Genomic DNA, 15,823 nt, shown 5'->3' on the forward strand with positions numbered 1-15,823 from the left:
AAATTTGGAAGAGGAAGGTAAACCTTTTGAAGTCAGGCCAACCATCAGGCCCCTGCAAGCAGAAATCCTAGAAGTGATGACTGCAACAGTGAATATGTTCAAACATGTACAGTTACAGTAAGTTCCTATTATAACTGTACTTGATAAACATCATAGCAGATGTAACCCAGTGGCAGTCAACACCCAGCCAGTGCTACTGCCTTTCTAAAAAGGGGTGAGCACCAAAGGTATTCTGAAAGCAGCCCACCTGGTCTTGTTGGTCTTGTCAATGGATTCTAAAGGCTGTCTAGACTAAATATCATCTCCAGCTCCAGGACTAGGTCCGTTTCCGCCATCTTGAGAGATTTCCTTAAGTTCCCTTTTGATTCTTAGCCAACAGGTTGTGTAGGATGGAATAGTTTTGGTGAATCTTCCCTTTGCTGATGATTGTAACAATGAAATACGCAAAGAACCTAGTACTGTTGTGTAACTAACTTATGGCAATTGTAGATGTTTGTGTGCGCTTGCTTTCATTCCTGCTTCCCACCCACTATCCCCCTCTTCTTTTGTGGTTACTATTGATTAGGAAAGAACCAATTGTCCTTTTCTGTATGTCATTCCTGTCTTTCCAGGTTTAGAGACTACCTTTTCCTTTATGTCCAGGCTTCCTGAGAGATCTGTTTTCACTACCAGTCTGAGCTTTGCAAGTCACATAATATAGAAGAGGAGTTCCTTGTAGATATAGTTTGCTTTCAAGCACAGATGAGGCAAGAAAGAACTGAAATGACAAGGGTGAATCATCCCATTTTTATACTAGAAGGTGCTGATATCTTGAAGGTGGTGCCTGTCCACTATCACATGGAAAAGGGTGTGATTTTGAAGTGTCAGGCTAGATGTCAGATTCAGGCTAGGACAGTGATCCCATTATTGATGACTGCAACAGTGAGCACAGTTGAGCATCTGCTGTTATAGGTTGTATAACCAATTGTACTATACAGTGTTCCTACCAAAAAGAAAAAGGAGTTGCCTCTCTAGTGGCTGTCTAACATCACCTGTATTCCAGTTGGCTGTTTCCCTAGTTCAGCACTGATGAGGAGAACTCCCTTGTTTGCTTCTCAGCATGAGTCACTAAGTTTGATGCAGAGGCATTTTAAATGTAGGTATGGGGGTGGTCCAAGTAGTTATCTGATATTCATTAAAAAAATATGCGTAACTGCTGAAAATTAGGAACTCTGGCCCACTGCCAGACTTTCAGACTTTTGAAGATGCATTTGGTAGTGCTTCTGTGGAACCAGATTTGCAACCAACAGCTCCCAAAGAACTTGATAGGTTTTACGGAGTACAGAAAAATTCAGATGCCTTTACAAGAACCTTGTTGAAAACCCAGCAATTATTTCATTAGGTGTTACTGGAGGATCTTAACAGACTGCTGCTAGGTAATATCTTTGTCACCCACAAAAAAAAGACTTTAATACATTGACTTAATGACGCTGGGTAACAAAGTCCTAATGACTTAAGATTGACTTGTGTCCCAGGCCATGGAGGAACTGTAAGTCAGTCACTGACTCTGACTTGTGCATGTCTTGGTGGGGTGCGATCTGGACTGTTACACTAGCAACACAAAACTGAGGAGTAAGTAATGCAGCACTCTGTTTAAAGGATAAATACTTGCTGCTAAGACTCTGCATATACATCAGTTCTTCAGCCTTGGGTGTGGAAACGTGCACATTCCTGGAGGTATAGTACGCCATGCTAATCATGACCAAAAAGAAAACCTAAAAGAACCAAAATCACCTCCTTCCTTTGGATGGTGGCTGCCAGAAGCTTGCCTTTCCCTTCTGACCGTAAGATGAGATGACATGCAACAGATCCCTTCTGGAAGAAGGAGAGTACCACCACATAAGGTGATGCAGGGTGCTAATGTCTAGGGAGGGATGGGAATGAATGGGTATATATGGATCCAGGTGGATCTTGATTATTAGGGAAAGTGTGGAGAAAAAACTAGAACAAAAAAGTCAAATATCCAGCAGATTTTGGAAGAGGAGTTTTACTGTCTGCATGTTATGTATTCGATTTATTAAATTTTTGACCAATATTTTACAAGATTAGGGCAATATTTTAAAGTAAAGACTTTACTAAAGTTTGTTGATGTACTCTTGATTAGTGGTTAAGTGTAATGTATGAATTGGTAAAGTTTAACTGTTTAGGTACTATTTTAACTTTTACAGCTTGCGTAAGTGGTCATGAGCCAAGTTGTACAAAGTTACAACAGATAGGGTTATAATCACATTGACTATGTAGTCTTTTTGTTTAAGACCCATATCATCTTTACATCTATCAGTGGTTTTGTTCAATTACTTCATTTGTGATTTGTTGCAGGTCAATTGCAAAAGATCTTGCTGACTGGCTGATCAGTAACAGTGTTATTGAGCATATATTTGGACCAAACTTGCACATAGAGGTTAGTACCAAAATCGTTCCACGCTTTTTAAAAGCGTACATAACTATCTTAGTTTGATCTGTAGTGACCATAATGCCTTATGTAAGGTGTTTAAAACTGATTCAAATTCTTCACTATGCTTAGAATTTAGTAGTGTAGCTGGAAGCACTAGTTTTTCTCTGTGTAGATTGTAGCTTAATTGGAAGCATTTATTTCCTTTTTTGGATTCTACCCATGTTGAAATGGTTTGCAGCTGATGTGGTCATAGGTTCAGTTATCAGACTTATGACTTACTGGCTTTAAGAGCCTTGATTACAGGAACTTCATGTTGGTATTTTCTACTTCCAATGTAAATGTATGTATACGTTTCTATGTATGCATATAAATAAGCACGCACCCCATGGTTTCTGCACAAGACTGTTCCTGACACTGAGAAAGGATGGATCCTGGGAACCCATTGTAGATCTATCAAAACTCAAAGTATTCATCATAGTATTCATTGCTGTAGTTTCACATTTGGGATATCCTGCATGCACTCCAGCCTGTGTCTGACCCGACATCCAGAATTATACACTTCCCCTAGGACTTTGTTCAGTATCCTCCAATGAAGATGCAAGGCCATCAGTGATGGTATGTGCTAGCTGATGTCATCTTTAGATCTTTTTTGCAGTGTAAATTTTCCCAGCTGTATGTTTCACAACATTCATTTCTTTGGCCAGTCTACTTCCAGTGTCCAGTAAAGTACCCCATAGGGATTTTTTCTTAAATTATGTGATAAATTGCTTGTCTCATGTCTAATTTTGAAAAGGATTATTTTTTTCAAGTTTCTAACTGTGTGCTGTGTGATGCGCAAAGCAAATTCCACTCAGATTTTATCATAGGTGATCTGATATTGTCCATTTTCATCTGGTTCAATGAATGGGACCCTGATACGACTGGGATCTGGCCTTGGCACCTTCAAACCTTCAGATTCAGTGCTCTGATTCTTCCCTTCCCATAATTCTCTTAGCATCCTTAAATTACTCAGATCTCGTTTGCCACTTGAACCAAATGATCGTAGAGGCTCTGATTCTCCACATTAGGATAAGTGTTTGAATTTTTTTGTATACAGCTCTAGATAGAAACTTTTTTTCTGCTTAGCTTCTGCTGTTATATACTTCTTCCTCCCATATTCCCCTGCCCTGCTTTAGTGTTGCCAAAAAAAAAAAAAATATTCTACATTGGATAATCCTCATATGGTTAGTAATTATTTGAACATTTTTATAACATGACAGTAGTTTATAGTTTGTGTTTTTATCAATATTTTTCTAAATCTTTAGCATCTCTTTCTACTGTGTTTGACGATGTTCATCGTGTTACCCTGCTGCAGTCATCACACTTGGGTTATCCTGCCGTCAGGCGGTCCCGCAGTCGGCCTGAATTCCAAAGTCTTGGTCCGGCGTCTGTTGCCGTCGCTTCTTCCCTGACGTCTGAGCGCCAGGGGTATATGAGGCATCCAATGCCATTTTCTTCAGTCTTCTTGCCGCGCGGTGCCCGAAGCAGAAGCAGTTCGCAAGTGCCAGTCGGCCGACACCTGAGATTTTCGATTCGAATTTCAGTCCGAAGTCTTCAATAAAGCTAAGTACCCCATTGGGGAACCTTTTCTTGCCTCAGTCCGATGTCAGAAAAAGTTAACAATTGCATTTGTTTTGGGAAGCAAATACCTCATAAGGACTTCCATCCCTATTGTATTCCTTGCCTAGGCCCAGACCAAGACGTCACAGGTTGTCTGTTTTGTGCTAGGTTTAATAAACCAACTATCAAACGCCGTTTTGACTTCGCACGACATTACTTTGGTAGGAAATTTAATTATATCATACCGTCGGAGCAGCCGACGACCGGCGTACATAAAAAACGCAAGGATAAGGACAGGCAGCCTAGGAACAAGCCAGACTCTGAGGCCTCTGCTGGGCCTGTCGCCGGTTCTCTGGTTTTCAGTGAGGCACCTACGCAGCCCCTGACGACCGCAGAACTGGAACCCCAGACAGCTGTGGATTCTCAAGCAGAGTCTACTAGGCCGACGCAGCCATCTTCTGACACCAGAGCAGAAGTAGACCCCGGTGCAGTGGAAACACCTTCGGTTGCAGAAGGTGTCTTCAGACCGACTACACTCACCATTAAATCTTATGCTAAGCTTAAAACTCCTTTAAAACCTAAGAAGACTGTACATCAGTCTACAGTTCAAGGCCCCATGCCTAAGAAACAGATGCTTAAGATGGCTGAATATTTGATTACCCTAATCAGGGGTTCCCATCCCCCTTCCGATAAATAACCAAGACAAGGGGAAGGATTATGCTTCCTCTGACCAGGTTTCAGTGTCCTCAGATTCATCTGAGGAACAGGATTACACTTTTCCACCTTATGAAGACTCTGATGCTGAAGACTCTATTCCCTCAGCATCTCCCCCTGAAGACTACTCCTTTGGGGAAACTTTACATACCATGAGGGAACATTTCCACTGGGAAGGCCAGGACTACTCTGATTCTAAGAAAAGGCTCTGAGAGTTCCTTTTACTACCCCAGCACAGACCTCTTGCTATCCCTCCAGTTTTAGATATTGTGGATGATGTTTTCTTGGAGTCTAGTTTAAATCCAGACTCTCTACCTCCTGCTCCAGCCAAACCAGACAGATACTACAAGAGTACCTGACTCTCACAAATTCCTTTATAAAAGCCCTGTGGCTGACCCAGAAACAATTTCCCAGGGTCCTAAGGGAGCTAAAGCTTCTATGGCTAAAAATCCGGTGCCCTCTGAAAGGGATTCCAGAGCCCTAGATAGATGGGGAAAGAAAATATACACCTCAGCAACTCTGGCTATGAGAGCATTAAATTGTCAGTTTCACATGCTGAAATATCAGCAATTTCTAATGTCTCAATTAAAACAAAAAATGAGCACACATACTGAACAGTCTGAATTCAAGGAAATGCAGGATCTGTTGCATGCAGCTGAACAGGTTGGCAAACATACTTTACAATGCGGTTTTGATTCGTTGGAAGCTTCCTGTAGAGCAGCTGTTACTGGCTCTGTCATATGTAGATATGCTCGGTTAAAAGAACAAACCCTTCCTGATCATGTTAAAGCAAAATTATTGGATGCACCTTTACAGCAGCATGTATTATTTGGTGTCAAAGCAGAAGAGGTTTTAAAGAAAATGGAGGATAAGGCAAAGTCTATGCAGACGGTAAATGATTTTTTGCAGGTACAACCCCCTCGTTTCAGCAGAAATTGGCCAACAAAAAACTGGTCCTTTCCAGCTTCTGACAGATCACAGAGGGGCAAATACAGACGCCCAAGGGGCAGAGGTCAGTCACAAGGCCCTTACAAACCTCGCCAATGGGGTACTGCTACCCAGAAAGGAGGAGAAGACAGGTCCCAAGCTAGCAGAAGACAAACACAATGACTCAATCCTCAAACTACCAAGCAAATCTCTCCTGGCAGCTCCCTTGGGAGGAAAATTAGCATTTTTTGCAGACAACTGGCACATCATCACAAAAGACAAATGGGTCCTAAACATTGTCTCTCAAGGATAGAGATTCCACTTTCATACCTTATCAAGGATAAAAGGAATGCCAAACCTGCCACAAAATCAATGGGCTGAGGCACAAAAACAAATTACAGCTCTCATGGGCATGAGAGCCATTCAACAGGTACCTACACAGGAGCAAAGACAAGGATTTTACTCAAGACTCTTTCTAGTCCCAAGAAAGGACAAAGCATGGAGACCCATTCTGGATCTTTCAATTCTGAACACCTATCTGCAAGTACCAAAATTCAAGATGCTAACACTACAGCAGCTTCTTCCCATGCTGGGCAAGAATGCTTGGCTAGTAACGTTGGACCTCAAGGAGGCATACCTGCATGTCCCTATCAGACAAAATTGCAGAATAGACCTCCGCTTCATTGCAGGTTCAACGCATTATCAATTCTCTGCACTGGCCTTTGGCTTATCTACTGCGCCCAGGGTCTTCACAAAATACCTGGCACCAGTAATTGCATAGTGCAGACAGAGGAATTCAAATATACCCATATCTGGATGACTGCGTTATTCAAGCAGAAAGCAAGGGCATTCTTTTAAAGCATCTGGCATTTGTCAAACACTTCTAAGTTGCCTAGGGTACACAGTAAACGAAAAGAAATCAAAACTAGTGCCCTCACAAAACATAATATTCCTGGGTGCCAGCTTGAATACAACGGCCCAGATGACTTATCTCACGCCAGACAAGCAACAACAGCTGACTCAATATTTCAAAATAAGTGGCAACAAAGACCCAACTCCCTGCAAGAAAATTTCTGCAGGCCTTGGGATTCATGGCATCTTGCATACTACGAATACCATTTGCAAAACTGCATATGAGGAAATTACAATGGTACCTGAAAAGCGTATGGACTCAGCACAGCCACAGCTTGGAAACAATGATTCCACTCATTCCCTGCCTTAAACAGGAGTTTCTATGGTGGGCACAGGCATGTCACCTCAACAAGGGTCAGCCTTTCACCTTACCCACAGCCAGGCAAACTATGACAACAGATGCATCGGACTATGCCTGGGGAGCACACATGGCAGGACAGTGCATTCAGGGCAAATGGACTACAGATCAGAGGCATCTGCATATCAGTCAAAAAGAAATGCTAGCAGTACAGAATGCCCTAACAGCTTTCAAGGACCTCTTACACCCAGGACAACTAATAATAAAGACGGACAATACCACAGTAATGTGGTACATAAGCAAGGGGGCACACATTCCTACCCTCTATGCAGGCAAGCAATGACCTTGTGGAACACTGCACTGTCTTACCAGGTTCAATTACAAGCACAATTCCTGCCAGGAAAGAAAAACACATTGGCAGACGACCTAAGCAGAAACATCATGGATCTACACGAGTGGAAACTAGATCCACAGGTATTTGCAATGATAGGGAAACTAGATCCACAAGTATTTGCAATGATAGCTCAAAAATGGGGACCCCCAGACATAGATCTGTTTGCAAACCCCCAAAACTACCAACTTCAAAAATTTTGCACAAGGACTTTCCATCCACAAACATGGAAAGTGGACGCCCTCTCATTCAGTTGGAAAACATTAACAGTGTATGCCTTTCCTCCACTGCCTCTTCTAGCAAAGGTACTGCTGAAAGTCAGATTAGAGAGGCCACAAATGATGCTCATTGCACCAGACTGGCCACGCCAGCATTGGTATCCAATTCTAAGGAAGATGGCCCACAGCCCACCATGGATTTTACCACAAATTCCTCACCTGCTCACCCAGCGAGACAGTCAGATTGTACACAGCCAGCTCAAGACTTTAAACCTGGCTGCATGGCAAATTACCTAAACAACCAGCCAACACCTCTATCCAAAGCTGTTATGGATGTCATTCTGGAGGCCAGGAGGCCCAGCACCAGGAAAACCTATTCAGACAAATGGAAAAGATTTTGCGCCTGGAACCAGGCTAAAGGCCAAAATCCCCTTGATCCAAACATTCCTCAGATTCTACAATATTTAACTGAGATGTTGCACAAAGGACTTTCCTTTTCATGTATTAAGATCCACGCCTCAGCAATTTCAGCTCATTACAACACAGATCCTCCTTTATTCTCACATCCACTCCTAAGACAGTACCTGAGAGGGGCTAAGAACATAAGACCGCCAAGGAGAGCTCCAACACCTACTTGGGATCTCAACTTTGTTCAGGAAAAGCGTACACTGCCACCCTTTGAACCAGCTTTTTCAGCTGATTTAAAATTTCTTTCATGGAAAACTGCCCTGCTACTTGCAATAACCTCAGCTAGAAGAGTCTCAGAGCTACAGGCACTAAAGTCAGTGGAGCCTTTCCTCATTTTTCATCAAGACAGTCTCTCTACGAACTAACCCTTCCTTTATGCCAAAGGTGGTATCCAGTGTGGCCCTAAACCAAACCATTCATTTGCCCACCTTTTTCCCAAATCCCCAGAACAAAGGAGAAAGACTCCTGCACTCTTTGGACATTCACAGGCAATTACGTTACTACTTGGATAAAACTAAGGCTTTCAGAAAAACTGACCAGCTCTTTGTAGCCTATGCTACAGGATCACAAGGAAAAGCTATCTCAAAACAGACTATTTCTAAATGGATGGGGCATGGCATACGTTTCTGCTACACGCATCATGGGAAACCGGTACATGCTAACATTAGGTCCCACTCCACCAGGGCTACAGCTACATCAGCAGCCTTTCTCAGGGGAATGCCAACCAAGGATATTCTGGAAGCTGCAATTTGGAGTTCAGTGCACACCTTCACCAAACACTATCACTTACCTCTTTATTCTAAGACTAGAGCTGGTTTTGCCACTGCAGTTTTGCAGGGCCTACTAGCTTCTTCTAACCCTGTTTAACTCCACCTCCCATCCTTAGCTTTGGGATTCTACCCAAGTGTGATGACTGCAGCAGGGTAACGCGATGAACATAGTACAGTTTTGTACCTACCATAAATGTAGATGTTCGAGTGTTCACCCTGCTGCAGTCCAGGTTACCCTCCCTCCATCCCCTCTGAACTAGCTGAATTTATGTATACCACTCTATCCTATACAACCTCTGTGGTGTATTTGCTTGTGCCTAAAGGTATTGTTTTATTTTTATCTAGCTATATATATATATATATATATATATATATATATTGCCTACCTATTGGGGGCACATGACATCTGGGGCAAGAAAAACTGAAGAAAATGGAGTCTGATGCCTCTTATATACCGCTGGCGCTCTGACGTCAGGCAAGAAGCGACGGCAGCCGATGCCGGGCCAAGACTTTGGAATTCAGGCCGACTGCGGGGACCGCCTGACGGCAGGATAACCAAAGTGTGATGACTGCAGCAAGGTGAACACTCGAACATCTACATTTATGGTAGGTACAAAACTGTACTTTTTCTCACTTCTAGATGATATGGCTTTCAAAAGCTTTAAAAAAATGTATGAAATGTTGAAACAGAATGCTCCCACAAGACTTGTACTGCTTGAGAATGGCGCATTTAGATAGACTGTGAATTCTGTGCTGCTTTTGGCTACAAAGCCCTTTAGACTAGAAGGGACAAATTGATACTGAAGGGTTTTTCTGCTCAGTCGAGTAAATCCATCTCTTCTCCATCAGCTTCTATGGAAAAAGACAAGGAGGCATCAAAAAGTAAAGGATTAGCTTTCAGAAAGTATGACACCTGAGAAGGGCCTCAAGAGAACCAGGAAACAGCCACCGGACCGCCACAGTCTCCACCGGTGTGTCTGACACCAAACGTTTCAAAGCCTCTAATCCATTCACCTTCCCCCCAGGTGCCAGTTAGACCTTGGCTACATTCACCGATACTACAGTATCGATCCACGCCATCATCAGTTGCTTTGCTGTTCCAGGTCTGCCCATTCTTTGAGGAGCCTCACCAAAGCTGATGTTGACAAAATGATGGAGAGATTCCTTTGGAAGCAGATACAGTTGAGAATCCTCTCAGCTTCATCCCCTTTGGCCGAATTGGGAACAATGCCATTGACTCCCCCACTGACGATTCCATTGCACGTCCAACTTCAGAACCAAAGCCCTCTGATCTTAAATATCACTGGTGCACCTTTTGCTGCGGGCCCCAATGATTACCTAGTCTCTCTTGACTCAGACCATGTCAGATTGAGATGAGAGTTGGAGCCGAAACTTTAAGGCCATTGTTCAGGGGAGTGAATCGACGTTGAAACTGTCTGAGCCATCTGTTCCTCTCTGGTGGATGGCTCTTCACAGCTTGGCTCCAATGTCAGTTTGGAAGCCTGGGCAGCTCAGAACATCTGGATTTCTCTCGGTTCCCTCCATTACTGAGACTTCCTCTAACTCCGATTTCTGCTACAGCTTTTGAGTCCTTCTATCTGGTTCTCTCCAGACCATGAGAGGAAGTGCCTCCAACTTGACCTCCTGCTTATTGTACTCTGGACCCCATCCCTTCTCATCGGCAAGGGCAGTTAGCTTCCAAAAGCCTCTGGGAAGTTCTGTCATTGAGCTTGGTAGTCTGATTCATACCCGTCCCCAGAGGTTCCCCAGCAACAGGTCCATAGAAAACAGATTGCATATAGAAGCATTTGGATTCTTCTCCTTAATCAGTCACCAGAGACTTGGAATTTTTGATGAAAGGGGGTTCCCTAAGATCCCTGTTTGGAGACGTTTCATTTGGTGAAATTTTACAGTGGATGAAACAGAAAGGGGATGGTCCACTGATGCATCTTTCTTGGAAGAATCTGCGTTTCTGGAGGCTTTTGGAGCTGGCTCTTTAACTGCCTTGGTGCTCCCTTATGCCCTCATTGATTTGGTTTTGCAGTGGGTTTGGAAGAAAACTGATATAGCAGAGCCAATACCTAAAAACTTAGACAAGATTTTGGCTGTACTAAAGGACAGTGCTTTATTGGAGTAAAGGTCCCCCAGTAGATGCCATGGTCATAGCAGAGGCTGAGAAAAAAAAGCACACTCCAAAAAGAGCTCATTTGTCCATCCCCCGAACAGGGGCTCTAGAGCTCTGGACAGATTCGGTAAATGGACTTGTGCTTCAGTAACTTTTTCCCAGAAAGCACTGAACTATCCTTATATTACCAGTTTCCAAAGAGAATTGACCAAGGAGATCAGCAGTTATGTTTCAGGCATTTGCCAGCAGATATTCAAAAGTCCATAGAATCCCAGCTGTCTACCTTATTTTCCATCTGTAACGTTTCCTTGTGTCTACTTTCCCAATACAGTTAATGGAACAGACAGAGCAGCAGGTACTGGCATAACTGTATGCCGGCTGCCATGCCTGGGCATGGTTGTGTGATTTTGCGGAAGGTGTTAATACCACTTTATATGATTCCACCTTGCCTGGACTGAAGGTTAAACACACCAGAAGCAAGCAGGATGATAAAACCCTTTCTGCAGTTGGAATCTGCTTCTGTACTCCTCAGAGAACCATCTCTAGGAATCAAGGAGGAAAGATGATGTGGATCAGAAAATCATAGGGTGTTAACCATGGTAGTGCTTTGGAACTCTCCTCCCTACAGCAGAGGAGGGGGGGGGTAACTTTAATGGATGTCATTCCAGAGGCAGAGGTGGTCTGCAAAAGCAAGGATTTTGTGATGTCTTTTCTGAAAAATTCTTTTAGCACTCCTAAAAGGTTGCCCAACTCTTCCACTCTGGCACAGTCTGGAGGCAGCTGGTGGTGCTTATCCCTTCACCCTCAAACCTGTCAGACTATCACTTCAGACTGTTGGGTGTTGAGGATAATAACCAGAGGCTACACCATCCCATTTCTCTCCTCACCTCAGGCAGAAACCAGGGTTCCCTTAGTGCCACCCGATCAGTTAGAATCCGCAACAGCAGAGCTCAAAAAGCTGTTAGAAAAAAAGAGACCTCCATCAGGTTGCACCAAACCAGATAGGATTCATGTTCTTTTTTTAGTTCTAAAGAAGACAGGACCCAAGGCCAATAATGGACCTATGTCATCTAAACCGGTACTTGAAGCAGATAAAATTCGGATGGTCACGGTTCAGTCCGTTTTATGTCTGCACAGGAAAGATGACTGGTTGTGCTTGATTAGATCTCCAGGATGCCTATTATGTAAAAATGCACAGGCATTCCAGGAGGTTTCTCTGTTTCAGTCTGAGACAGTCATTTTCTGTTCAGAGCTCTGCCTTTTGGAATCGCCTCAGCCCCCTGTGTGTTTACGAAATTCATTGTAGCAGTGATAGCTAACCTCAGGAGTCCCAGGTGTTTCACTTTCTTAGATGATTGGCTCCTAACTACTCTGACCAGAGATCTATTGATTCATCAAAGGGACCTTTTACTTCAGTTACTTCACATCATGGGAATTACTGTCAGTCTGCAAAAGAGCAACTTGACACCAACTCAATCCATAGAATTTATTGGATGCCAACTGGACACCACAACTCAAGTAGCCACGCTGCCACAACATAAGATTCTGTCTATCTGAGAGTCAGCAAACCAAATACTATCCAATTCATTACCACCAACATGGCTAATCTTAAAACTTCTAGGACATAGTCCAGATTTCCTTCAGTCTTCTTTTCTTCTTCTTTCGGCTTTTTCCCAGTTAGGGGTCGCCACAGCAGATCACCTGTCCGCTCATGATTGGCAGTGGAGTTTTACGGAGTCGAGTTTCCAGCCTGGCGCCCAGCCTTCCACAGAAGGCTCACAAACGCACGCACTCACACCTATGGCCAATTTAGTGTGTCCAATCCGCCTACAGCATGTCTTTGGGATGTGGGAGGAAATCGGAGCACCCGGAGGAAACCCACGTGACCACAGGGAGGACATGCAGACTCCGCACAGAAGGCACCCCAGCTGAGGATCGAACCAGAGATCCTCTTGCTGTTAGGCGACAATGCTAACTGCTGCACCACCGTGGCCGTTCAGTGCACCCTGTCAATTCAGTGGTCATAACTTTTATCACCCCGTCAATACCCCTGATCTGGTTCACACCTTTGTGCAAAGCTGACTCAGATGGTGGATCACATCCACAGACTTGCAAGCAGGGTGTCCCTTATATCCTTTTCCTGTTATAATAGCCGTTATCCTGGATGCTTCCCTTTTAAGGTGTGTGTGTGTGTGTGTGTGTGGGTTATGAAGAGAAGACTGGCCAAGGTACTTGGACAGAGTTAGAGACCAGCTTTCTCTTCAGTGCTGTGGAAATGAGAGCGGTCTTATTATTGGTGCTCTAGGCATTTCAAGATGGTCTTCTGGTTGATGTGATCTCAATTCAGACGGACAAATGCGTCTGTGGTATGGTACATTAACATGCAGGGGGATCTAGGTCTTGCCCATTATGTTGAGAAGGTATGAAGGTGTGGCAGTAGATGATGTCTTCGTGTCACATTCTGCTGGCAGTGCATATCCCAGGGACTTCCACTGTAGTAGCAAACAAGTTAGGCAAATACATTCTTTTGCCTCACTAGTGGTCCCACAATCAAACAGTGGCAAACAAAATCTTCCATCACTGTGGCCAACCTTGCTGCGACTTGTTTGCATCCTGCCTGAAAAAAAGCACCAATTATTTTGTCCTATTCCCTCCTCAGGGTCAGTCATTGAGGGGTGCTCTGGTCTACAGTTGAATCCTGGGTCTCCTTTATGCATTTCCCCCTTTTTTCTTGATCATGAAGTTCATTCAGAAAACCAGAAGGTGCAAGATGAAAATGATCCTCGTTGCTCCATATTGGCCTCGACAAGTCTCGTTTTCGTACCTCTTGTCTGTCCTCCTATGTCTGCCTGGTGCTGGCTTACAGCACAGAACTCCTTCATTCATCCTGGCATCCTCTCCCAAATCTAGATACCTGAAATTAACCATTTTATTACTACAGTTCTAGCAGTTACCATGGACACCAGGTTTTTGGAAAATGTAGTTCATATCCTTATAACCTCTCAAAAATCTAACACCAGGAAAGTATACTGAAGCAAATAGAAAAGATTTTCTTTTTGGACTACAGGAGCAGTTTGGACCCCTTTTCTGCACCTCTTCTTTTCATTCTGAAGTTCCTTTCAGAATGGTTTCTGAAAGGGTCTTGTTTTTCCTCAATCGAAGTTCAACTTGCACCAATTTCCACATAGACCGCAACGAGACTCCCTTGGCATCATTAAAGGTATCTAAGGCCTTTCTTAGAGGAACCTATCTTCCTTCAGCCCCCCCAATAAGAGAACCTGTTCCTCCATGGGATATTAGTGATGCTTCAAGCTGTCACACAGACTCCCTTTGAGTCAGCAGTTTCTGCAGATTTAAAGATGTTCTTCATGTTTCACTGTTGCAGTCATCACATTTGGGTTATAAGCTTGCAGTAGCCCTTAGTGTCGGCCTGATTATCAAAGTCTTGGGTCCTACGTCGGTTGCTGTCTCATCTTCTGTGACGTCAGATAGTCAGGGGTATAAAGCAGCAGCCAACGCCATTACCCCAGTCTTTCTTGCCGTGCGGTGCCCAAAGCAGAAGCAGTTCGCAAGTGCTGGTCGGCCGATTCTTGAAATTTTCGTTTGAGTTTCAGAACCGAAGTTTTCAACTAAAGCTAAGTACCCCGTTGGGGAAACTTTTTCTTGCTGTAAACCGATGTCAGTAAAAGTCAGTAATTGCATTTCTTGTGGAAAGCAAATACCTCATAAAGATTTTCATTCGTACTGTATTACTTGCCTAGGCCCTGACCACGATGTAGCTCTTGTCGGTTTTGTGCCTTATTCAAACCATGAACTATTCGTCGTCAGTATATTTTCGCATCTAAATATTTTGGTACTCTGTTCAATTATCCAGATATGTCTTCGGTAAGCCATCCAACCACTGACATTCCGAAAAAACACAAAGATAAAGGCAGAGACAGGGTGCCTAGGTCCAAAACTGCCGACAACGTAGTAGGCATTGGCCCTCAAAAATTTGGTCCTTTCCTGCCTCTTCTAGGCCTTCTCAGTTCAAACCCAGAACCAGCAGAACAACCAGGCTTCATTCCCAAGGTATGCGCAGGACTAAGCAGTGGGGGGCTCCCACTTCCAAATCAGGGAGTAGTAAGACTCTCCCCTGTGGTAAGCTGTCTCAATGGCTTAACTTTAAAATTTCCAAGTACTTCTCAACTGATAGCTCCTTTAGGGGAGAAGATTGCTCTGCAAGCAAAAAACTGGGAACTCATTACCCAGGACAAATGGGTTTTAAACCTAGATCTGAAGTAGTTACTTCATTTGTTCTGCAACCTGTGGGTCTCGGATCCGACCGGCAGCTTTCCAAGCTTCAAGATCAGAGCTCCTAGCTCCTCACCTCTACCCACAATCCCCTGTCACCACCACACTACCTCAGATCGTTTTTGCCGCGGCTTGAATAACAAGCATCTGAGAAGAGCTCCTGAGCTTAGACAGGGAAGTGAATAATTTTCTTTCAGAGATTTTCTTAAAACTTTAAAACTTAAAAAGGAGAGTATTGTGTGTTTCTCTGCCCTTTTTTGTTTTCGGGATTGCGTTTTTTTATTCAAACCCTTCCCCTAGGTGTTTGGGCGTGTGAGTGTGTGTGTCAGGAAAATGGCCGAAAGCCATAAAGCTATTTTTTTCAAAGTGCACTGGGTGTGGCCATAAGCTTTCCCCAGCTGATGGCCACACTCAGTGCGTTATATGCCTGGGGGTTGCCCATTTGTCTTCAGACTGCCAGGTTTGTGCAGCCTTCAACCCCCGGGCTGTGAGGGACAGAAGGAATAGGCTTATTCTGGCGGGATTGCTTCCCCCGGAGGAGGCTTCTTCCTCCTCTCCCTCCAAGGTGCAGGCTACCCAGGTAGCTTCGGCACCCCTGATTCCCTCGACTCAGGCTGGGACTCAACCTCCCACTACTGCCTTGAGTAGGAAGGAAGTTCAGTCTTCTCCTTCTA

The 15,823-nt window shown here is 44.0% G+C and overlaps 1 protein-coding gene across 1 annotated transcript in view; it reads left to right on the forward strand.

The window, feature by feature from the left end:
* The window catches only part of USP34 (ubiquitin specific peptidase 34), a gene marked incomplete in the record, with an annotated part of 5,849,982 nt that overhangs the window by 1,149,064 nt on the left and 4,685,095 nt on the right, over window positions 1–15,823 (forward strand). The window contains 1 exon segment of the mRNA XM_044061224.1: window positions 2,359–2,440. Within this exon segment, the coding sequence (XP_043917159.1) occupies window positions 2,359–2,440 (82 nt within the window).

This window comes from Protopterus annectens, chromosome 1.part0, assembly GCF_019279795.1.
Source record: "Protopterus annectens isolate FY-2018-M chromosome 1.part0, PAN1.0, whole genome shotgun sequence".
NCBI lineage: Eukaryota > Metazoa > Chordata > Ceratodontiformes > Protopteridae > Protopterus > Protopterus annectens.